At 42.7% G+C, this 24448-nt stretch overlaps 1 protein-coding gene across 1 annotated transcript in view; it reads left to right on the top strand.

Annotated features, from left to right (window-relative positions):
* Positions 1-24448, top strand: part of LOC114693869 (WD repeat and FYVE domain-containing protein 2-like) — a 141879-nt gene that overhangs the window by 71247 nt on the left and 46184 nt on the right. The window contains 4 exon segments of the mRNA XM_037201887.1: positions 5370-5459; positions 8204-8352; positions 10336-10830; positions 11090-11178. Coding sequence (XP_037057782.1) covers positions 5370-5459; positions 8204-8352; positions 10336-10830; positions 11090-11178 — 823 coding nt within the window.

Below are 24448 nucleotides of genomic sequence, written 5' to 3'. Positions count from 1 at the left end.
TGTTACTGAACTCTGTCCCAGTGCCTCTGCAGAGAGTGGAGGGTGACTGTTGCCTTGTTTGAAGTTTCCCGTAAACCAGCGGATATTGTGGGCAAAAGAGAAATTGGAACAAATATTCTTTCACTCTTCCCGGCGTCTCCATGTATTGCTGCTGACTGCTGTGGCACAGTCAGCTTACAGGCTTCTAAGCTGGGACCTTCCCCCTAGGTTTGTTTAACTGCAGAGGGACCTTCCTCAGGGCCCAGGACTGAGAGTTCATTGCCCCCATCCATGTGTTCTAATGGCTACTGTTTCAACCACCACATTCTCATTATACTGCAGACAAAATAGCACGTGAAAGTCACGGCTGTCCATGGTTGACATGCTTTAGATTTACTTTACTGACTAGATTTGTCACTCGTGGGCTTAAGACAGAAGAGAGGCAGGGAGGAAACTGAAGTGTCATCCGGGGCGGCAGGTGGTGGAGATGGTTGTGTGAGAGGATTGGGTGTCACAGTTGGGCCTTGGTGCCAACTTCTCCTTTGGGAAGAGAGTGAACTCCCTGGGCTGCCAGAGGTAGAGTAACTAGAAGGTTGAGGGGTGAAAGCCTCAGGCAGGGCCACAGTGGGGTCTCTTTCAGACCAGACAGGTGAATTTACGTTAGCTCCTGAGCATTTATGACTTTGTCCCCAAAAACAAAACTGGAGACTGTTTTTTCCCCCAAAGATAATTACAAATACAAAGATAGGCACAGTTTACAAATCACTGAGATTAGCCGGGCAGTGTGGCGCACGCCTTTAATCCCAGCACTCGGGAGGCAGAGCAGGTGGATCTCTATGAGTTCGAGGCCAGCATGGTCTACAGAGTGAGATCCAGGACAGGCACCAAAGCTACACAGAGAAACCCTGTCTTGAAAACACACACACACACACACACACACACACACACACACACACACACACACACACACACACAAAACAAACCAAAAACCAAAAAACCAAAAACCAAAAACCAAAAAAAAACCCAAATCACTGAGATGACTTGTTTTGTTGTCTGTCCCAGCTCTTGCGTTGGCTCTTGGTGTGAGGTTGTGACCAGGCCACGCAGATTTTACACAGGTACAGCCACTGAACCATCTGCTCAGTTAACAGATGTGGGAACTTGAGCCTTATTGAAACAACTGATTTTGAACCATCTGTTTTCCCAGATCTATTTAAGGCCAAGTTGAGAGCGAGCCTGATTGTAGTGGGTGGCTTGCGGCTCACCTAAATTCTGAACTGTACACTTGTATCCGCTCTACATAACCGCCTTCATTCTACATAAATTCTACATAAATGCCTCATCTTATGCTTACATGGACATCAATGTGAAATTCTCAGTGGCTATTTTTTTTTTTTAAGGGAATAAGAGACAGTTTATTTTGGAGCCATTTTGAGTGACCATGGCCCAGGAACGTAGATTTAGGTTACCCCAAACTCCATGTTCTATTGTGGAAGCAGTTTGATGAAGGTTTGTAGTTTTACAGAACAAAGTCACAAATCAAGCCAAGTTTACCCATTGGTGGGTAACATCAGAGAGGACAGGTACAGTGAAATGGGGGAAGCTTTTCTGTAGGCCCAAGATGCTAGCTGAAGCTAGTGGTCTGCTAAGTTAGTAGAGTCCAAAAGACTTATCTATTAGTCACGGGGTGTTAGTTCTGACACACACGGGCAAGGAATGGCTGTCCCAGGGGCTAGAACTAGCCCAAGATAAGGAGTCACTGTACTGTTGTCAACCGCCGCCCACACACATTTTTAAATTTGTACTAAATTATACTATAGAAATTAAAATTATACTATAGAACATTTTAGATGCTAATTAAGTCAAGAAACACCAGTACTTAAGGTATAAAACCATAATGGATATTGTTACTGGAGACTGATGTCCTTTGTATAATTTGCATAAGAAGAGTAAACTCAAATCTTTGAGTATTCCTAGTTAGAATAAAGGAATTAAAATTTAAATTAGAAAACTTTTTTTTTTTAGCTAAATCACACTGGATAATAAGAATGTGTGTGTGTGTGTGGTGTGTGTGTGTGTGTGTGTGTGTGTGTGTGTGTGTAAAGACAGAAAAATCTTGACTCTTTCAAGCATTAGTTTTTTGTTGTTTTGTTTTTTGTTTTGTTTTTGAGACAGGGTTTTTTTTTTTTTTTTTTTTTTTTTTTTTTTTTGTGTGTGTGTGTGTGTGTATCCTTGACTGGCCAGGAACTCAAGACCAAGGCTGACCTCAAACTCACAGAGATCCACCTGCCTATGCCTTCAGGGAATGAAGGTGTGCACTACCACCACCCGGCTCAAACATTAGTTTTAAAATAATTTGGGGCTTAGGGTAAGCAAACAGTCCTAACAGAAAGGCAAGATGAAATGAAAGGACATAATATCTTCATTTGTAGCTTCATTAAAACCAAGATTAGTATTATTTTGTCATTTGAAATATACCAGATAGAATACTAGATATCATAAGTAGTTTTTTCAAATCTAATTACAAAATATTTAAGAAGCATAAACAGATAAGTGTTTAGTTCCTCAGGATACTCCATTATCAGTGGCATTGAGGATGAGTACATCCAGAATTTTTCTGCATCCACATGAGTTTATTCTTAGATAATGTGAGACATTTTTCTGCCTCCCAGGAGTGAGTTAGAAGTGCCTGGACAATTGTGAGCTTTAAATCAGAAAGGAGTCTCTGAGGTGATGTTCTTTTCTTTCGGTTGATGAAATCATCTGGTGTTTTATCCTTTGAACTTTAGTTTTCATAGATAAAGTAGGGAGGCTCTGAAAGGAGCTCAGGAAGGGGAAACCATCGCCAGATTATATTGTATGAAAGTCTTACGTTAAACATTTTATATAATATAAATAAATATATATATATACACACATATATATACATATATACACACACATATATATTTATATTAAGAGTATTTTGAAGAAATCACTCAAATTTTATATCACTCATTATATAACAGGATAAAAATTTATTTAACTATATATTTAGAATCTGTTTTAGAAGGAAATCCTCATCTAAATTTATGAATATAACATTCAATTTTATAGCTTAATAAAATCTTATGACTTTAACGAATGTTGTTTTATATAAATAATTAGCATTTAAAGATATTATGTAATAGATTTTAAGATGTTTAGGGTGCCCAGATGTATAAAGTATTATGTATTCATTAGGCCTTAAAATATGATCACAATATTGAAATTTAAATCTGTACACATACTTTGATTGGATATACCAAAAAACTAATAATAATAATTTTATAATACAACTAACATGAATTTTTAAAAAAGGAACTGAAGTGGCCATAGTTTGTTAAAAAAAAATCTTTCTGACACAACATGAAATTAGGTGTACTCAGTTTAGAAAAGAAAAGGGTAGAAAATTTATCTCTCTTTTTTTTAAGATAAGAGAAAGGCTCAATACAAAGGATCAAAGGTAAAGTTAGTCATATTAAGGTTCTCCCTGTCTCTAGATGGCTGAGGGGACTGTTATTTTACTGTACCCCACCTGCATTCTAGGAGTTAACTTGGTGGTCAAAACCTGTGCCAAGTCATGTCTGGCCACCCTTCCTTAACAAGCCAGTTAAAAGAGTCAAAACTGGGAAACAGAAAAAGGAGATTTATGTGGTCACATTGAGAAGGTGTTGGGGGAAGCAAATAGATCCAGCAAAGCCCTGGGCTCCATCTTTAGGGTCCTTCAGGTAAGATCAGAGCTTAACTAGAGGGCCAAGGATGTACACACTCCCCAAGCAGTCATGGTCAGAGTGCGGCCACGCCCACTGTCGTCTGATGAGTCTTTCTTTCTTTTTACTCTCATCCTGTGAGGTGGTTTGACAAGTTGTTAGTGCTGTATACAAGGGGTGCAGTAAGAAATCAACTGAAATGGCTGCTCCACTGCAGACTTCCTGTTCTGCAGGGAGAGACCCCTGTCAAGACAATGGATGATGCAGAGAAGTAGAGGATGACAACTGGACATTTTGAATTGGACATGCCAAATGACCTCTGGATGTGTGAACACAAGCACACCCACCTGCACACCTGTAACACACACATGCACACACTCTAATAAGATAAATAAAATGGAGAATTTGGCAGTTCTGTTTTTTATAAGGGAGTGGAGAAAATACTGTCATTCTGCTGAAGGAACATAGCAGTTTAATGACTCCTGATGACATATTGCTATAGCCATAGGTCAGTGCATCTCTCAGCCTCCATTAGAGAAGCTTCTTCTTGCAATAGATGGTAGTTAATACAGAGACCCAGAAGTGGACAACATGCAGAGAGTGAGAGACTTTAAAAGGGTTCTTTTTATTCTTAATACCACCACACAATGAAATAACTCCTATGTTAGTTTTCTGGGGCTGTAAGAAAGTACTACAAAGTGACTTCCTTCAACAGCAGGACTGTCTGTATTGTCTCCCAGTTCTAGAGGCTGAGATCTCAGGGGGTCCTGCACAACTTTGGTGGCTTCTGAGGGCTGTGAGGGAGCCTGAGCTTTGCTGCTCTCCGGCTTCTGGTGGCTTCCAGGTCTCACCCTTAGCTCTGGCTGCACCTCACATGCTGTTCTTGTGTGTGTGTGTCTGTGTCTGAATTCTGCTCTTCCAAAGACATCAGTGATGCTGAAGAAGGGCTTCTCCCTACTTCAGTGTGTTGCATCTATGCTATTAAACTACAACTCACCCACAAATAAAACCACCGGATTCTTACCACCATAGACCCATATGGTTTATTTGCATTTAAAACTGAGGTCTCTGTTAACTTCACACAGAAGAAAATGACTCCACAGTTATTTTCAACTAGTGAGTTCCAGTAATCTCTTGAACACTCAGGGTAAAATCCCCCTGCTAGTTCATTTGCCTCACATAAATTCTGAACCAACACATTTTTTTGCATTGGTGTGTGTATTTGAATGTCTGGCAGTGGAGGGTAAAATCTTTCTATTTTCTCTCCAGCTCAGAAAACATTGTTTGCTCCTGTTTAAATTGGGATTTGAGTGGGATTAAGAGAGTAAGGTTCAAAGTTTGCACAGCACAAAGTAGAGTCAGTCTTCTAGATAAGCAAATTTAGATCCAGTATGGCCAGCACAAGCCAAGACTCCAGCCTTTAGGACTTGCCACGTTTGAGAATGTCTTATTTGTATATTCATTAAAAAGGGCAACTTAAAAGCTAGGCATTTAGGTGCAAAAAATTGCTGTTTTTACTTTGTTACGGGTATGGTTTAAATGAGCTGTTTCAGGAGGCAGTGGGGTGAAACCTAGCCACACACTTAGCTCATTAAGACACCCCTGAATCGATGAGAATCATTGTTTTGTTAATTTCATCAACATGTTCATTTCTTTCAGCTCCATGTTCATGCATGTCTTTTAACCCGGAAACAAGAAGACTGTCCATAGGTCTAGACAATGGTACAATCTCAGTAAGTACAAATAAGTAAGATTTCCAGTTGAAATACTTGCCCTCTTTGTGGAGTGTTATGAACTGCGCTAACAAGTTATCTAATAGCTTTTTCAAGTAAACGGTCATTTCCTGGCAAAGCGAGTGCATGGACCTCAGTAAGTTATGGTGAAGGGGAGGTGCTGTGTAGGGCGAGGCTGTCTTTACTTATGTGCTGTGGCTCAGCGTGCCCTGCCGCTTTGCTGGTTGCTAGGCTATGGCCCTCAGCAGGCAAAACACTGTAGCTGTGTGCATCTGCATCAGTGAGAGAGAACAGAGATCCCGAACTTGCTGTACTGTGATACTGAACTTGGACCGCTGCACCATCTGAGTGTTAGCAACAGTCACATAAGGGAAATGCTTTTTCTTCCATCTGCACGGCTGATCTTGTGTTTTGTTACTCTCTGTTCTCTTGGCTTTTTCTTGTTGTTTCAGCTCTCTTGTAATGGGAATAATAATAGGAACAGAATGCTGTAAACTTGAATGGGTTTGTTTAGGAAGTACAGACCAAGATTTTAGATCTAGATCCAGATAAATATTAGAGCCGTTGGTTATAGGTCTTGAGAGAACTGAAGTGCTTAGGGCTTGGAAGTTTAGGTTTTATCTTTATCGTCTTACTTACTGACTTTGATCTAGTATATTGACTGCTAGCAAGTGTGATCTGTCCATTTCTTCATTGAATAAGTTATCTAAGCCGAGTGTGGTGGCACATACCCTCAATCCCAGCACTCAGGAGACAGAGGTGGGTGGATCTCTGAGTTCAAAACCGGCCTGGTCCACAGAACAAGTTCCAGGACGGCAAGGGCTACATAGGGAAACCTTGTTTAGAACAAAACAAAACAAAACAAAAAATTATCCAGTGTCCTGAGCAAGAGAAGCTCTGCTTTGGTACTCGTGAACTGAAAGGTCCTACATTGAAATGCTGTGAACCTTGTAACCCCTGGTACTAGGCAGGTGGTGGTAGTCCAGGCAAAGCCTAAAAGTTGGAAGATACTGTGATCAAGCCCAAGCATGGGTGACAGAGCAAGATATGCTCGAGAAGGGGGTGAGGAGGAGGGAGATGAGGAGGAAGGGGAGCAGAGATGTTGACAGAACTGGGCATAGGAAGAGAAGGTGTAGACTTGTTCTGTAGGCAACCACACTATGGTATGGGACATCAAAGAATCTAAGAACCTGTTCTTCTAGGTAGTTGAAGGTCCATATCAGACTATACAATCATATTTTATTAAATAGCTTGACTTAAAATGTATACATAATAGAAGATAAGCCTCTGCCTACAGTCTTACCTCAGCCCTTACGAGCATTAGAAGGTGTGTGTTTGGATACTTCCTAAATCTCAAAGTAGTTGTTTAATGGCCTTTAGGAAATATTAATAGTATTACTAAACATAATCAGCTTATCAGCAGTATTTATGGGACTTCTCTAATGCCCATTACTTAGTAGGATTTTTGAGATTGCATTTGTAGTTCTATAAGCTTCTCCTTAGGAAAGCAGAGATTATATACTGAATCCTTGTTCACTTTAAGGAGAGCCATTTTTTTTTTTTTTTTTTTTTTTTTTTTTTTGGTTTTTCGAGACAGGGTTTCTTTGTGTAGCTTTGTGCCTTTCCTGGAACTCACTTGGTAGACCAGGCTGGCCTCGAAACTCACAGAGATCCGCCTGCCTCTGCCTCCCGAGTGCTGTGATTAAAGGCGTGCGCCACCACCGCCCGGCGAGAGCCACTTTTTAAAGGAGGGGTGTGTATAGGATAGGTTTATTTTACTGTTTGTTATTTTTTATCTTATGCGTAAAAGTATTTTTCTTACATGTATGTATGTTTGTCCCATGTGTGCCTGATGCCTGCAAGAGGCCAGAAGAGAGCAATTAGATTACTTATAGGAGGTTGTGGGCTGCTGTGTGCATGCTGGGAACTGATCCCGGGCCATCTTCAAGAGCAACAAGTACTACAAGAGATCTTGACTGCTAAACCGTCTCTCTAATGTCAGTTATTTTTAAAAAGATATAAGAAATAACTGGACTGCTTAGTGAACTGGGAGGGTTCATTATAAAGGAAAAGAAAAGATGAGCTGAGATCCATGTGTTGCCCACCAGCTCATTGAATTATATACAGAACATTCACTGTCTCTGCAAAGTCTTGGATCTGTGTTACATATAGTGGTTCTTTGTCCATTTGAAATCAGTGCAGATGGTTAATTGGCATGGACAAGTTATGGACAGATGTAGCTGTTTATTCTATAGAAGAAGGGAAACCACAGAACCATTAGTCCTCTTATTAAATGGAACTTCCAGGTAATGGGAGCATCAGTCAGGGACAGGGCTCTTCTGCTTCTCTGGTTATTTACTACAGTGTCAAGATGCCAGACTACCTTCCTCTAAAGGACTGAGGGCTGGCTTCGTGTGAGAACTTCCTTAAAAGTACCTCCTTTGTCTCACTGAGGAGAATTAACTGCTCATACTACTGAGTCACGTCTGAAGCCTTATAAAATTCTCAGATACTAGGGAAAGATATATTGAGAGACCAGAATGTTTAAGGTTCTGGCTTCTCATCACTGTAATAATAGATTCCTTGCTACAGAAAATGCTTAGAATCTTGTCAGTTCAGTAGTGTACTCTCTAGACACAAGAAATCCTTTTCTGAGACTATGTGTCCGAATAATGATTAAATTCTAAAATCCAGGGAAGGCTAAAGTCAGAAAGTAGATCCTTGTTCTTACTGAACCGGTCCCGTTGTCGCGCTGCACAGTGGGTCAGAGGATGGAGAAGGAAGGTCAGATGCTGTTTGACCACCGGACCAAGTGTGGACCGCAGCAAGAGAAGCAGGACGCTTGGGAGACGCGCAGAGGGAGGATTGGGGCAGTTCCGGAGCGGAGGGAAAGACAGACGCATCCCTTGGTTGTGGGAGGGAGGCGAGGAAAGCCTTGGTTCTTTCTCCTGAGGTGACAACCACAGAGAAGCTGCAGGTGGGGAGGCTGTCTTCACCTGTCCCTTTCACTCTTCCTTTTCAAATAGCCCGAACCCTGTTCACCACCGTGGGCTGCAAAGCTCTAACCGTCTTTTAAGATGTTGTTCAGATGTTATATTTTTACATCTATTTTATATGTTATTTCATGCAGATTGTTTCTGGACCTCAATAATTAGAATGAATCACCTGTAATGCTTAGGAAGCTTGCTGTGTTGATGCCTACTTCGTTTTTGTTTCATTAAATGATTTTTTTAAAAAATCTGTCTCTTCTATCAAGAATTGAGTATTAAAGGCCTTGACCAGTCTTTTAAAGATGTTTTTTATCTTTTGACAACATCATACAATGTATTTTGATCTTATTCATCCCCTGTCCCCTACTGGTCCCAGATCCTCCTCCACTTCCCCGTTCTACCCAGCTTCACCCCCCTCCCCACCCCAATCGATAAGTTCAGTTTTGTGTGGACAGACTGTTCCTGAGCATGGGGTCTGCCCTCGAATGTGCTTAAGATACTGGGTGTGACACCATTAAAGAAAACTGGCCTCCCCCTCTCCCAGCAGCAATCAAATGTCAGTAGGTCCTCAGCTAGGGAATGGGACATCATGCCACCTTCCCTCCATATATATATGTGAGAATATGTATTCTTATATCTATTCATTCTGTCAGTTCTGTTTCTCTAGAGAACCTTGACTAAGATACCCTCCAAATATGGTGGAAAGTATTTGGGTAGGGAGAGGGAATCTTCTTCCATATTAGGGATCTAGCTTCTTGACATAGGCTAACTAACTATTCAGCCTCAGTCCAAGGCTTGCACAATATTCACCAGTCCTCTCTCCTCAATGGTTGATTTCTTTCTAAATCCTTTTTTTTTTTTTTTTTTGGTACTTGGTTACCTCCTTGCTTGTTTTCTATTAGTTGTGTGCCTAAATACTTTGCCTTCCTACCTTTAGCTACTTAAACATCCAGCTCCCACCAAGTCTCTATTACCATGACCTCAGTCCACTCCTCCCACTCTTCTGTGACCTTGCTGCCTGTCAACATCAGAATCACCACTACTACACTGCTACACAAACACACACACACCACACACACACACACACACACACACACACACACACTGTTAGTTTTTAATTGTAAATGTGTTTCAATCCAATTAACCACAGAGGTTAGGTACCTAGTAAGGGGTTGGAGGGGGTGGAGGATCTTCCAAGGGAAGGGAAATAGAGGATAGTATTATAAAAGATAAAGGGGAACTGGAATAGGAGGATTAATAGAGGAGAAGGATGAGGCAGGTTAAAGGAGGGATCCGGGGAGGAAAACACTACTAAAGGTCTTGAATAGATGCTTCCTATAGTAGTCAGGACTCTCTAGAGGAACAGAACTGATGAATGAATATACTGGTAAATTAATATATACTCATATATTCACATATATATGGATTTATTAAAGTGACTTATAAGTTATAATCCCAACTGTTCCAATGATGGCTGTCTCCCAGTGGAAGGTCCAAGAATCTAGTAGTTGTTCAGTCCACAAGGCTGGGTGTCTTAGTTGGTCTTCAGTATACGCTGGAATCCTGAAGAAGTAGGCTGTAATGGCAGTGAAGGCATGGACTTGCCAGCAAGAGCAAGGGCAAGCAAAGAGCAAGCTCTTCTTCCAGGTCAGTGGTTCTCAAACTTTAATACAGTTCCTTATGTTGTGGTGACCCCAACCATAAAATTATTTTCCTTGTTACTTCATAACTGTGTTTTTGCTACTGTTATGATTTATAATGTAAATGTCTGTTTTTTTTTTTCTTTCAGTCTTTTGGGGTCACAACCCACATGTTGAGAATCACTGTTTCATGTTCTTTATATAGACTGCCATCAGAAGGTGTGACCCAGATTTAAGTCTTATAAACTTTGTCTTCTTGCAGATAGTGTTCTGTAGGATTCATATTTGCAAGTTAAATGAACAGCTTCATGGAAAAGTCACTGCTTGCTTCTGTTTCGTTAGTGGTGTTCTTCAGGTGGCCGAGCTTGATGTTGTGTCGCATGGTGGAGCTCACAGTGTTGTGTGTTTTCACGGAAACCCCAGGGACAGAGTTTTTTTCCTGGTAACAGGAGATACCCAGGTGGACTCTCCTGAGCCTTCAGAGGCTTCAAGGGAAAAGAATGTAGTTACCTTAGGAAAGGGTATTTCTTTTTCCAGTAAAAGAGAAAATTGTGCCTTTGAAAATAAGTTTTTGCATCCTTTAAAAAGGAATCTGGGCATCTTTAGAGATGTCATCCCCACGGCCAGCGTCTCCCTGTACGGAGAATGTGCAGGACAGGGCACTGTTTGTAGTGAATCCGTATGTGCAACTTTCTCTCCCTTGTCTGCATCTGTTTCTGCCGTTTCAGTTACCCACCGACAGCTGTGGTCTGAAACAGTAAGCAGAAGTTCCAGAAATAAATGACTCCTAAGTTTAAGTAATCATTTATCTTAGTTGTAATTGTTAATCTCTTATTGTGCTTAATTTAGAAACTAAATTCTCTCATAAGTGTGTGTAGGGAACAAAACAAAACAATCTCATAGGCATCCATTGGTGGACTTGGAAGCATCCCTTATAGATGTGAAAGAGGAGCAAGATGGGTCATTACCAGTAGTAATACTCTCGGGTATTAATACCTAGCCTGTTACTTTCCTAGGACTGCACAACAAAGCCTCGCAAATTGGATGGCTTAAAACGACGGGATTCATTTTCTCAGTTTCAGAAACTAGACACAGAAATGAAGATGTTAGCAAGGCTGCACTCATTCTGACGCTGGCAGGGGAGCCTCCTTCCTTGCTGTTTCCTAGCCTCTAGGACTAGCTGGCAGTGCTCCGTGTTCTGTGGCTTGAACCTTCACCACACTTGCACTAACCTGTATCCTTACGTCATTTCCCATCTGTATTACCTTACAGGATGCCAGTCATTGAGCTTAGTCAGTCAGCACTAATCAGTGTGGCCCCATCTTAACTTGTCACATCTTCAAATCTTAGCCTATCGCATCTTAACTCACTCTGTTTCTAAATAAGGACATACTTTGAGCTTCCAGATAGTTGTGAATTTGGAGGATATTACTCAACTCAGCTCACCTACTCTATCTGCAGTGAACTCTTACAGTGTTCTTACAAGGTCGCTTGACATGAGGTGTGATTTAGGAAGAAATATCCAAAGATGTTAGAGGATGAGCCAAAATTCCTCTTGGGAGGGAGAAAGATTAGACTTGAAAAGAACATTCTGTAGCTAGTGCAGTCCTCTGGTTAAGTGGCGCATTGGGTGGTTATATTGGGTAGGTGCTTTGGGTAGATCATGACAGTGGTGGCTGAGCTGGCCTCCTTGACCTTGGGTAGATTTTTCTGAGTATTGTTCCAGGTGGACTTCTTCTTACCATAAGGGCAGTCCAACTACTAGGAGCTGTGTACAGTGTTTATTAGGGTATTGGGAGCATTTGGCCAAAACTTGTATGTTTAGTCATTGTTTTTAAGAGAGAGGGAAGATTTAAACATTCATCCTAACAAGAGGCTTTGAGTAGATTTTTATTATTAGTGCTTGCCATGGATTGCTATGAGCCTACATGGACTACACCCCACACCACCACACCTATGTGGTGAGGTCATGCTGTGCAGTAATGACTGGCAGCCTGGGAGGAAGGCGTTTCAGCTGTGTCCAAGTCAAGTCTACAGTCAGTCCATGACTGCTGACGGAAGTCCTTTAATTCTTCTCCTAGCTTAGCCACAGCACTGCTCTCTAGCTGGCAGGTTTTGTACTTCTAGAACTGAGGTTGCTTTCTGGGATTTCTAGTTTGACTCCATCTAGGAATAAAACTTTAATTGTGAGAGCCTAAGATGGTCTTAAAGGAAGTTCCCAAAGGTCTTGTATTCACAGAAATGTGGAGCTGGGATCTTCAGGGCCTACCTTCAGTTACCGACACTACCAGATGGTGATGACATCATCACAGCTCCTCCCACTACAAGCCATTGTCAGGGCTGGTGAGATGGCTCAGCTGCTAAAGACTCTTTGTCACCTCTCATGACGACCTGGGCTTGACTCCTGAGACCCACATGGGAGAAGAAGAAAACTGACACCCACAAGTTGTCTCTGACCTTCAAACATGGCACACACATGCATCCATGCATGCACGTGCACATGTGCCCCCCCCCATAAATAGATAAATAAACACCATTTCTGAGCTTTGTTTTTTTAAACATTTAGAGTCAATGGACTTTCGTCGATGTGAGCTCTTTCTAACATAGAGGCAACCATGTTCTCCTGCCCTTGTGCTGAGTTACAGTGAACTTAACCCAGGTGTTGGAGCTGTGCTCAGGAGGAAGTAGTTCTAAGGACCGACACACCAGTGGCTTTCTGTTCATTGACACAGTTAATTCCCCACGGGGGATTTTTATAAAGAAAACTGGCGGTTACTGTACCTTTGGCATTTGTGGGGGTGGTGGACTTTTCTGGAACTTCTCAAGACCAAACCTGTCTTCCCTAATGTCATTACCTGTCTAGTTGTTCACCTTGTATTTAGTGACTGTGACTGTGTGTTTTGTGAATATTGGTGGAGCAGTAGTGTGTGCCTTCAGTACCAACCATATTCTTTGAGCTGAGATTCTTTTCTAGAACTTGCATTGTAATTGTGGGCTTTTATCTGTTTGGGTTTTGGGGGGAACAAGATAGGACCATGTTGGCCTCAAAGTCTGATCCTCCTGCCTCAAACTCCTAAACATTGGGCCTCCATTCCATTCTGTAGCTGTGAATTTTTAGAAGACCTTTATTTGAGACAGGTTCTCATGTAGCCCAGGTTGGCCTTGAACTTGCTCTGCGTTTAAAGATGGCTTTAACTTCTCCTGTGTCTGTCTCCTGAGTACCAGGATTACAGGCATGTATGACCAACACCTGGCTTAGCTGACCTTCTTGATGCAAATTTTAAGACTGATTCTGTAACATCAATACTTACAGGGATACCCAGATTGTCACATAAATTAGGTTAGAAGGAGGCTGTGCTGTTCAGGATGGGTTAAAATCATTTACATAGTATATGCAGTTAGGTTGGCCAGTCACCATAGCTGTGTTTCAGAAAGGCAATGGCGAGGAAATGATAAATACATGGTCAGGTACTTTCTCCTCTTCATCTTAGGACTGTACCCTAATGATTCTTCCTCCCCTGGTTCCTTCCCATTGGCTTGGAGAGTCTCAGGCTTCTTAAAACAAGAACTGAAACATTGTAACTCTCAGCCCCTTCCCTCTTTATGATCTCACTTCTCAAAAGAGTTCTTTACAGTCACCATAGCATAGTTCTTCCCTTGGAACTTGTCTTAGTTAAGGTTTCTATTACTGTGATGAAACACCATGACCAAAAACCAAGTTGGGAAGGAAAGGATTTATTTGGCATTGTATTCCATCACTGAAGGAAGTTAGGATAGGAACTCAACCAGGCAGGAACCTGGAGGCAGGAGCTGATGCAGAGACCATGGAGGAGTGCTGCTTACTGGCTTGCTCCCCATGGCTTGCTCAGCCTGCTTTCTTATAGAACCAGGACCACCAGCCCAGGGATGGCACCACCCACAGTGGACTGAGCCCTCCCTATTGATCGCTAATTAAAATGCCCTACTGGCTTTTCTACAGCCTGCTCTTAAGGAAGCATTTTCATAATTGAGGTTCCTTCCTCTCAGCTGACTTTAGCTTGTGTCAAGTTGATAAAAAACCATCCAGCACAAAACTCCAACCATTGCAGTCAGCCTTCTAGGACCATCAGCCTGCTCAGGTTCCTGGCTGAGTAGGAAGGCCCGTGTGGGCTTATCCACGGTGGGTCTGACCTTTGCAGCAGCGCTGGCTGCGGCTCTCTGGAACCGCCTCTGTTGGGTCCTGCCTCCCCATGCTTGAGCTCCCTGCAGTATGTAGCATCACTCATGGTTTCAGCAATGGCCTCTTTGTGCATGCACCCTTAGCATACGATTGTGCTGCCTTTCTTCTGTCCTCCAGCTCTTCTGTCCTTGGTTGTTCTCTGGTCCAGTGCTGGAGTCAGTCCACATTTGCTCTAGGCCTTGGTTCAGTTCTCTCTGTACAGCCTCATCTACACCATGACTTCATTTGCTATGCGTGTGACAAGATGAGCTTTGTGTTTCTATCTAGACTGTACTCTGGGGTTCTGACTTCCTTCCTAATGTTTCTCATTGAATGTTCCAAGTGAACCCCAAACTTAGCAGGTCTAACATAAACTCATTCCTCCTCGTGCCTCTCCCCAGGGCTCCCATTACAGTGACTGAGGCCCCTGTGTCGTGTTGCACAAGCGAAGGGTCTCGGCTCTCTAATGACTTGGTCTTTCTCTAGTCTATCACTTAACTCATTTTACCTGTTTGTCAACATCCTTTCCTCCCCTACTCCTTCGCCCTTCCATCTCCCACCCCATCCCTTACTCTTCTTCGCCCCTTCTTATCCCCCACACCCATCCCTTTACTTTTCTCCTCCTTACCGTCCTCAGTTGTCCCTTCACTGCCATCTCATAGTTATTCTGACCAAGTTGTCTTCCATATTAGGCTCAAAGGAGCTTTATAGAGATGAGTTTGTAATTTTGTCTACCATTGGAACCTTTAGTGGCTTCCCCTGATGCTTAGGAAACAGGGTAAACGTTTCTAGATAGCCAATGGGACCTGAAGGTCTCACCCTACCCACAACTACAGCCTTGGTTTGTACTGTGCCACTTTGCTCAGTAGTTCACCTTAGCAGCCTAGGTCTCTTTTCTCTGCTCACCATGTTTTTTCACAGGGCAGGGACTAAGTCTGGTTGTTTTTCAGGTCTCTAGCACCAGGACTCTTCAGTTTTAAATGCTTTGTAAACACTCAGAATCAACAAGTGAATGAATGAATGAATGAGTAAGTGATTGGATGACTGTAAGATCTGTGGAGCTGACATATAGTGGCTAGGAACCCAGGCTCTGGAGTCTCACTGCCTGAATTGAGTCACAGCACTTCCGCCTCCTACTCTGTCACGCTACACAAGGTTCTTTGCTCTCTGTCTCAGTCATCGGTGAGGATGATAATTGAATTCATTTTATATAGTTTGTGTCAGGATGACACACGGAAAACTCCTAGAACAGCCTGTGCATAGCACAGATAAATATTAGCTCCTGCCAATGTCTCTGGCGGCGGCAGCAGGCTCTGTAGCCAGTATCCATGAATCTTCCAAACCCATGTCCAGTGGATTTAGTAGGCCATGTCCAGGGGAAGAAATGCCCTAGTGGAAGCATCTTTTGTCTTTGCTGAATCATCGCAGTAAATCTCCAGTAATTTTCAAAATGTAGAGCACCAAAGCTGTATTTTTCTGTAGACAAGTTTAAGGTAATGCCATTTCATCTTCATCACTCTTAAAAAGAGGGTAGAGGGACTGGACAGATGGCTCAGTTGGTCCATTGCTTGCCCAAGGAACTGACTTAGAATCCCAAGTACCTAGATAAAAAGCCAGATGTAGTGGCATGCCCCTGTGATCCTAGTGTAGGGAAGGCAGCGATAGGAGCATCTTTGGAGATTGCTGGGTAGCTATTACTGCCAAATTGGTGAACTCCAGGTTCAGCGAGTGACCCAAGGTCAAGGTGGGTGGGTGTAGTGTATATGTGCGTATGTATTTGTGTGTGTGAATGGATATGTATTCACTTGTGAATCGAAGACGGAGATCAATGTTGGGTATCTTCCTCAATTGTCCTGCAAGTGTTTTGGACCTGTCTGACTGACTAACTTGTTGGCAGGGGTGAATGTGTTTCTGTCTCTACATCCTGTGCTGGGTTACAGGTCAGCTACTACAGCCACTGGCTTTTACACGGATTCTGGGGTAACAACAGGTGGATTACCCGCTGAGCCGTCTCCCCAGGCTCCTACAATATTTTTCAGCAATAGGAATCAATTTTCTTTACTATACCCATCAAATAAAGAATATTCTCTGTAGACATAGGATACTTTGCTAGTTTCCATATGGACTTCATCTCTTGGAGAAGTTAGTCATGCCGGTTTCTCCAGTCCTGTTCAGAGCCCATATTAATCACTGGTGAAGTCTTCCTCTCTCTAGTACCTTGACAGCAGCAGAGCCACGGGTCGGGTCAGGTGTCCCCAAAGAGCCCTCTGAAGCTTGTGTCTGTGCTGTAAGGCTTCAGAACTCACAGAGCCAGAGTGTGGGGGGCGGGCAGCCATTCTGTCATTGCGGAGTGGCTGTCAGCCGCTTTTGATCCCAGGCAGTCATGAGGCTTACGTCATCAGAGAAGGGTGTGGTGTCTTGTCTGCCCTGGTCTCTGGGGTTCGGTGCTGAGCTGTGCAGTGATCTAGGGTGTTGTAACTAAAGGTAGGTTTTCTTTCCAAGTCATGTGCTTCTTGCCCTTTATGTACCCACCCAACCCCAACAACACACACACACACACACACACACACACACACCACACACACACACACACACACACACTACAATTTGGATCCATGCTCACACCACTCATCTCCAGCTTCTCCCATTGCAGATGCAGGAACAGCTGTTCTCCCAGTTACCAGGGAACGACTGTACATTTTCATATACTATCAATATTAGACCTTAATCTCAGAGAAGATTGAAGAGGGACTGCTTACTACATTGACACAAAGACCAGCATGACTTTCCCATCAGCAGCCATCACATGGGTCTAATTGGTTTCCTAGATTAGAGAGAAGTCAAAAACTTTAGAGCAAGCCAGGCGTAGTGGCACATGCCTGTAATTCCAGCTACTTTGGAGCTGAAATGGGAGGATTCTCAATTCAAGGCCAGCGTGGACTACTTAGTGAGACCCTCACACCTCAAAAAAGGGGTGGAGTGTGGTATTGTATTCCCCCAAATACTGTGCATGCTAATAAACTTATCGGGGGTCAGAGACAGATCAGCCACAATATTAAACATAAAGGATAGGCAGTGGTAGCACACGCCTTTAATCCTAGCATTCCAGAGGCAGAAATCCATGTGTTCAAGGATAGCAGACAGGCATGGTGACTCATTGCGCCTTTAATCTCAGAAAGCAAGCCTTTAATCCCAGGGAGTGGAGGAAAGCAGAAAGGTATATAAGGCATGAGGACCAGAAACTAGAAGCATTTGGCTGGTTAAGCATTTGGCCTGGTTAAGCATTTGACTGGTTAAGCATTTGGCTGGTTAAGCATTCAGGCTTTTGAGCAGCAATTCAGCTGAGACCCATTCTGGATGAAGACTCAGAGGCCTCCAGTCTGAGGAGACAAGACCAGCTGAGGATCCGGCGAGGTGAGGTAGCTGTGGCTTGTTCTGTCTCTCTGATCTACCAGCATTGACCCCAATAACTGGCCTCGGGTTTGATTTTATTAATACGAACTTTTAAGATTCATGCTACAGTGGAGCTGGTCCTTTAACCTTGAGCTTTCTGTTTGGTTGGACAGGAAGGATGCCTTCCAGGGTACTAAGTGGAGTCATGGTTAGTACTTGGTATAGTTTTCTAAGTCTCTGCATTTCCTCTGGATCCCCCTCCTGATTCTTCCATTTGACACTCTGGCATGATATTCCCTGGAACTTCCTTCCCTCCTGCCCACTCTTTCCTGTTAATCTGCCCTGTAGCTTCACTGTCCTGCTCCTCCACTTCTCGGGACTGTACTTCAGGCTGCTGAAGCCCTGTCCTGAGCCCCGGACTCAGGCTGCAGAAACTGACTGTGCCTTCAACCTGGATGTCTCAAAGACACTTTAGATTTAGCCCATTGTCCCTTGTTCCTTTAGTAAATGGCATCATGCAGAGCCCCATCCAGAAACATAAGCCACATCTTCCCTCAACCCCAGAACTGTCTACAGTCTGTTCACTAGATTTAAAAAATGTTCTGTCCCTTACAGTTTTGACTGTGGCCCATTGCAGTAACCCACTAGACTGCCCCTACTGTCTGTTGTCTCCTATTCCTTCTTTTCCCTCATATTCAACCTTAAAGTTTAATTTTACCCCTCCTTAGGGTATAAGTTCTCAGCAACTTCAGGAAGAATAAAGTTCAAAGCACTTTTTTTGCCCCAACTTGTCAACCTACCTATCAGAGTTCTACTACCAAATATCAGATGTGTGGTTCACATCCACACCAGGAATGAGGAGCCACATTACTAAAATCAGATGCTAGCCCTCACACCTGACCCTGTTCGCAGACCTCCCCAGAACTTACCCTGCTTTTAAGACTAGACCTGGAGACCCAGAGTCCTCCCACTGAGAGGCCATCTGCACAGCTTTGTTGGAAGGTTCTTAGTTCACATTTCTACCTTAACATTTCTGTATATTCCATTTATATCCTTTTTATTTAATAAAATGACACATGAAGTCACTGAGAGTGTCTGTGGAATCAGAGGAATTTAATATGTGGTGTCCCTTTATTTTCTCTTAGCATGAGTAGCTTCAAGGCAGGAAATTTATGTAGTGGCATTTCCCATACTCTGTAGAGAACATTGTGAAATTGGATTCTGGGAAATACTTTTTGAGTGAATAAAAACCTAACCAAGCCAGGTACAGCCTCAAATCCCAGCATGCAGTAGGCCGAGGAAGGATGATCTCGAGTTCAAGGACTGCCTAGGCTACACAGACAAGCCAATGAGCAGCATAAAGGCCTTGGCTCCCAGTTACATGTCAGTAAGAAGTCCTTATATGGCAGAAAATGGTTTTTCATTTCAACAGTAGGTTAACTTTCCCTTTTTTGGGGGGGGGGAGAGGGGAGGGGAGTCCAAGACAGGGTTTCTCTGTGTAACATCGCCTAGCTGTCCTGGAACTAGCTCTGTAGACCAGGCTGGCCTCGAACTCACAAAGATCCACCTGCCTCTGCTCCCTGGTGCTGGGATTAAAGGTATGCACCACTGCTACCGGCGGCCATATTTACTTCTTAAGTAGTGTTCAGGACTGAAAGAACTGTGGGCTTAAAAAAGCAAGTATGAATGGACACCTTGGCTATGAATACTGTGAGATGCAGGAATATGGTGGTTTTAAATGACCCAGGAAGTGAACATTAGTTAGTTTTGAGGTTTGAGTCAAAAGCATTTATGTTGTTCTAATTCTCAGACTGACTAGGAGAAGCAACATCATAGTAATGGGCTCTGTTCTTCTTAAATTATTAAACTGTCTGTTAATTGCACCCATTTTTGTGTAATTGGACTGTGGGAAGCATTGGGAAGCATTGAACCTCCAGTACTTCCAGGGCACACTGCGATGACTTCCTCCACTAGGCTCATCCCCCAAAGATTCAGTAGTGGCACCCTATGACCAAGAAGACTTCACACTTGGGCCTTGGGCAACAGTAAAACTCCAAACTAGCCGTTTCTTGTAGATGATACTTTCAATATGGAAAGACAGTTGACTGTTGTTACTGCACACACCCCAACTTTCTTTCCTTCCCTTGTTCCACGTGCTTCTGTGTGCCATGCATATCAGTCAGAAATGTGCTTAGAGGTTTCCTACACAGCTGAGAGGGGCTTGAAGCTAAAGCTTTTCCTTCCCTCCACTACCCCTGGTCAGGAGGGTCCCTGGTCTTCCACAGAGGCAGAAAAGGGCACCTGGCCTCTCAATTCCTGGGTGCGAGATACGTGATAGGCAGCAAAGCCCCTTTTCACCATTACAGACATCGGGAGCAGTGCAGGCAAGCCCCAGGATCTGAAGTCGAGGGGAGCAAACCTCAGGCCTGCCGAGTCACTGAAGCCAGCCGCTCCCAAAGCCAGGTCAGTTGTCACAACTCTGAGACCTGGTCTTTCCACTCCCACTTCCTGATGATGGACATATCGAATGCAGAAGCAGCATGAGACTCCAATTGTCTTCTCGTCAGCCAGACATTAACGAGAACTTGTTAAAATGGAAAACAGTACAACTCTTGTAACTAAGTTTTGTTTATAAAAAGTTCCACTTTTCATGACCTTTATTAACCAATATAAATTTGTTATATTGGCTTAATTTTTATAACTTCATCAGGTTAATAGGTATCAATTCATAGAACCTAAATAAACGAATGTCCTTTAGAGTCCCGAGTACTTTTCAGCAGCATGCAAGTTCCAGGACACTGTTGTGAAGCCTGTAGACTGCATACCTCACGCCAAGCCCGCCCGCTTGTCTGATTTCTAATTCAAAAAGTCTAACTTTTTCTTAGTTCAGTCTTTTTGGATACCTGCCAAAAGCCTCCACATGCTTTCCCTGACACCTTGGGCTTCCTCCTAGTTTCTCCAAAGACCTCCCTTTCTAACACCTACTTTGCCCTAACTGGAAGGTCTTTTTTCTTTTCTCTCCCTCTCCTCTCAGCAGGTGTTGGGATTTTCAGCTTACCTGCCTTATTGCCTTTTCTATCAAGCTGTAGTAAAAAGATTCTCAAGTTTGGGGAAAAAAGCAAAAACCAAACAATCTTAGAAGGTCATTTTTAAGCATTAATATTCTAGGATTTGAAGTTTATTTGTAGGCATCTTGAGTACTGTTCTGATGTAGAGATGAAGGTGTAGAGGTTTCACCTTGCCCCCGCCCCAGCTCCCTGCCGCTGCCTCCCACCCCCAATTGCCATCAACATTTCCCACCAGAAGTGGTGTGTTTTATGATCAGTAATGATCTCTTGTGGACACATTATCACCACAGTCCATGGTTCAGGGTTCATTCTTGACGCTGTGCATTCTCTGGGTACAGACAAGTGTCAATGACGTGCAGCCAACACTGTATCGTACAGAGTAGTGCCATCGCCCTGCAAGCCCTCTGCTGCTCTGCGATGACTTCATGGATGCTCCAGTGATGAGAGAATGGAAGCTGAGTTGTTTTGCATTCAATTGGGTTCCCTTACTGAGAGCAGCAGACATCCCAAGGGACGTATGAAACAGGTTGCGCCGCCCAGCTTCCTTGCAAGGCCTCTGCTCACAACTTGGCTCTGACTCGTCTTGGAACATCCTCCCTTGCAACCAAAAGAGGGCGTGTATGAAACCTAGAATACCTATATGTGTCAGATTGTTAGGAAACAGCACAATTTGCATCGGGTCAGCAATTGTAAATTTTGATTCTGAAATCCCTGAAAACAGAGGCACAAAAGTCGACCACCACTAATTCGGAAGGTATGTATTTAAAAATGAAAGGCAGTTTTAAAGGTGGTAATACTTCTGTGACACTGATTTTCAGTCAAACTCTATGTAGGAGTTCCTCAGATTATTAAAACTAGAATTAACCAATGTGGTCCAGCAGTCCTACTTTGGGGCGCCTGTCTAGTGGAATTGAAAGCAGATATTTGCAGAATTCATGTTCTGTAGCCGCAGAGGCAGCAATAAGCTAAGTGTCTGTCAAGAGATGAATAAAGAAAATGCAATGTGTACATATGATGGAATATTTTGCATCCTTAAAAGTAAGAAGAAAATCCTGTTTCATGTGACAAGTATCAGTAAACCCAAGGACATTATGTTCAGTAAAATAAGCACAGTTTCTGCAATTGCAAACCAAACAGCACTGTTCAGTTCACTTGCATAGACATCTCAGGAAATCATAGTCAGAGAGAAGAAACATTTGCATGAAGGACCCGTATGAACACATACTGTCTTGCTCTCAGCTCTCTCCTTGTATTACATTCTTCCTGTGTAAAGAATCCAAGCATTCAACATCCATGTTTGATTTACACCTTGAAATCTTGAATATAAGTTCCTTTTTAGAAAAGTAAAATACAGTATGTAAGCATGTTCTTCCAGGGTGGGAAAGGATGCACTCTGCTTTCAGTAGTACTAATCTCTGGTTAAATAAACTCTAAAAGCCACCTGTATATTTCATTAAACTCAACAATAATGGAGTTACATTGAGTGATTAGGGAGTTGAAAAGGTTTTGTTTTCCTACTGTTTTAAAATTTAATGCTAAGTTTAACTCCAAAATCTAAGGTAAGAACTGAATATTTAATGTAAGGGAAATAGAAGGGTGCCTCCAAGAGCTGGGGAAGGGAGAAGCAGGACCTAGGTTGGAGTGTAGAATATATTCCACACTCATGCTCACACGTGCGTACCCGTTCACCTTCAGTTGTAATCAAAACATTAAGTATGTATTTGTACAGTGTTTTGGACACTTCTGTAAACAGACTGCAAGCTACTATAAAATAAGAAGTTATTTAACTAATATCACATTCCCAAACTGGACTTCGTCTGTGTAAATACCTAATGAAGTGGAGGTTGCTTAGGAGCGGCACTCCTTCTGTCTCCATAGAAACAGTCTCTCTCGTGGCCATCAGACCTGTGTGTGTGTGTTCAGCAGGTGTTATGGAAAAGAAAAAAAGTCTCCAGGAAATAACTGCTTGACAGTCACTTAGATCCCTGACAGAGAAATGATTCCCACGGAAGGAAGCCTTTATAATTGTGAAGAAGAGTTTACCGTGTCATTTTCCCTATTACAGAATTGGGGTGAGCTGCTTTTAAGGATAAGAGTTTCACTACCTAAACTTGCGTTATTATCTGAGGAAATATATTGGAAACAATAGAAATTAAATCACTTGTTTTCTTTAAATTAAAATTGTAAGTTCATATTATGGACATTAATCTTTTTAATGTTTCATTTCTTTCATTTTTTGAGATTATAATATAATTGCATTGTTTGTTTCTTCTTCCCGCCTCTCTCTCTACACCTCCCATATTAACCCACACTTGCTCTCTTTCAAATTCATTGCCCTCATTTTCTATTAGTTGTTATGTACTACCTGTATGTAACATATATGTAACCGTTCAGTCTGTATAATGTTAGTTGTATGAGTCGTTCAGTCTGTATAATGGTATTTTGTATGTATGTTTTTCAGGGCTGACCTTTGGTATTGGGTAACATCTGGTGTGCTTTTCTCTGAGGAAGATTTATTTCTCCCACTCTCAGTGTTCCTTAGTTCCCTGTGGTTCTCTGTGTAGGGTGGAGGTCTTGAGGGGCTTTTCTCCAGGCCACATTAACATGCCTATTGTTGGTGTCATTGTTCGGCTCATGTTAGGCAGTCATGTTGGTGACTTCTGACATTACTAGCAGGCATAGGCTCACATAGAACTCCCTGTTCCTCTAGCTTTACAGTCTTCCACCCCATCTTTCACAATGATCCCCGAGCCTGAGGTAGAGTAGTTGTATTCTATATATCCATTGGGACTAGGCTCCATAACTCTGCATTTTGATTGGTTATTGATTTTTGTGTAACGGTCTCTTATCTGTTGCAAAGTTTCCTTGATGTGGGGTTGAGGATTATACTTACCTGTGGGTATACAGAATAAATCATTTATACTATAGTTTAGGGAGTCTGCTAGTTTAGTAAAAGAGCAGTTATAGGTTCTCCCCTCCTAAGATCCATGACTTCACGAGCCCAGTACCAGGCAAATTTCTTCTTGTTGAGCAGGTCTTAAGTCCATCTAGAGAGTTGTTGGCTACTGTCAAGTTATATGTATCACTGCTGCATCCCTTAGGGCTATCATGCCATGCTGGTCATTGTGGTACATAGGTGTACTGGGTAGGACTGTTGATCGCTTCCCTCTTTTGGAGGTTGCATGGTGCTCATATCCATTGCTTCAGCCTAAAATAGCCATCCCTGCCTCTGCCACAACCAGCTTCCAGGCTTCCTTACAGGCCCATCCCATACTACATCCAACTTCTCCACCCAGCCAGATCTAACTCTTTACTCCAAGCTTGGATAAGGGCATTCATCCTGCACACCAGCCTAGTCTCCTCTGTCCCCCTGACTTCATTCCACCTAAGCCACTTCCAGCTTCTAGGCTTAAACTGCCCATACATCTCTCTTATGCCCCAACTACTCTGTCCATAGTTATTCCATAGAACTAACAAAAGAGTCCATATACTCAGGTCTCATTGCAAACTAAAAACAACATGAAAGGTCAAGCCAGTATTTCACCTCCAAAATCCACTCTTCTGTAAAAATAGTTGCCAATGAGAATTACCAGATGAACCCAGGATACAGAATTTAAAAGAACCATCATAAACCTCATCAAAAAAAAAAAAGTCAAGAAATTTAAAGAAAGCACAAACAGCTCAATGACATTAAAGAGGAAGAACTTAAGGACAAT

This window comes from Peromyscus leucopus, unplaced genomic scaffold, assembly GCF_004664715.2.
Source record: "Peromyscus leucopus breed LL Stock unplaced genomic scaffold, UCI_PerLeu_2.1 scaffold_243, whole genome shotgun sequence".
NCBI lineage: Eukaryota > Metazoa > Chordata > Mammalia > Rodentia > Cricetidae > Peromyscus > Peromyscus leucopus.
This window is presented reverse-complemented; position numbering and strand designations above follow the sequence as displayed.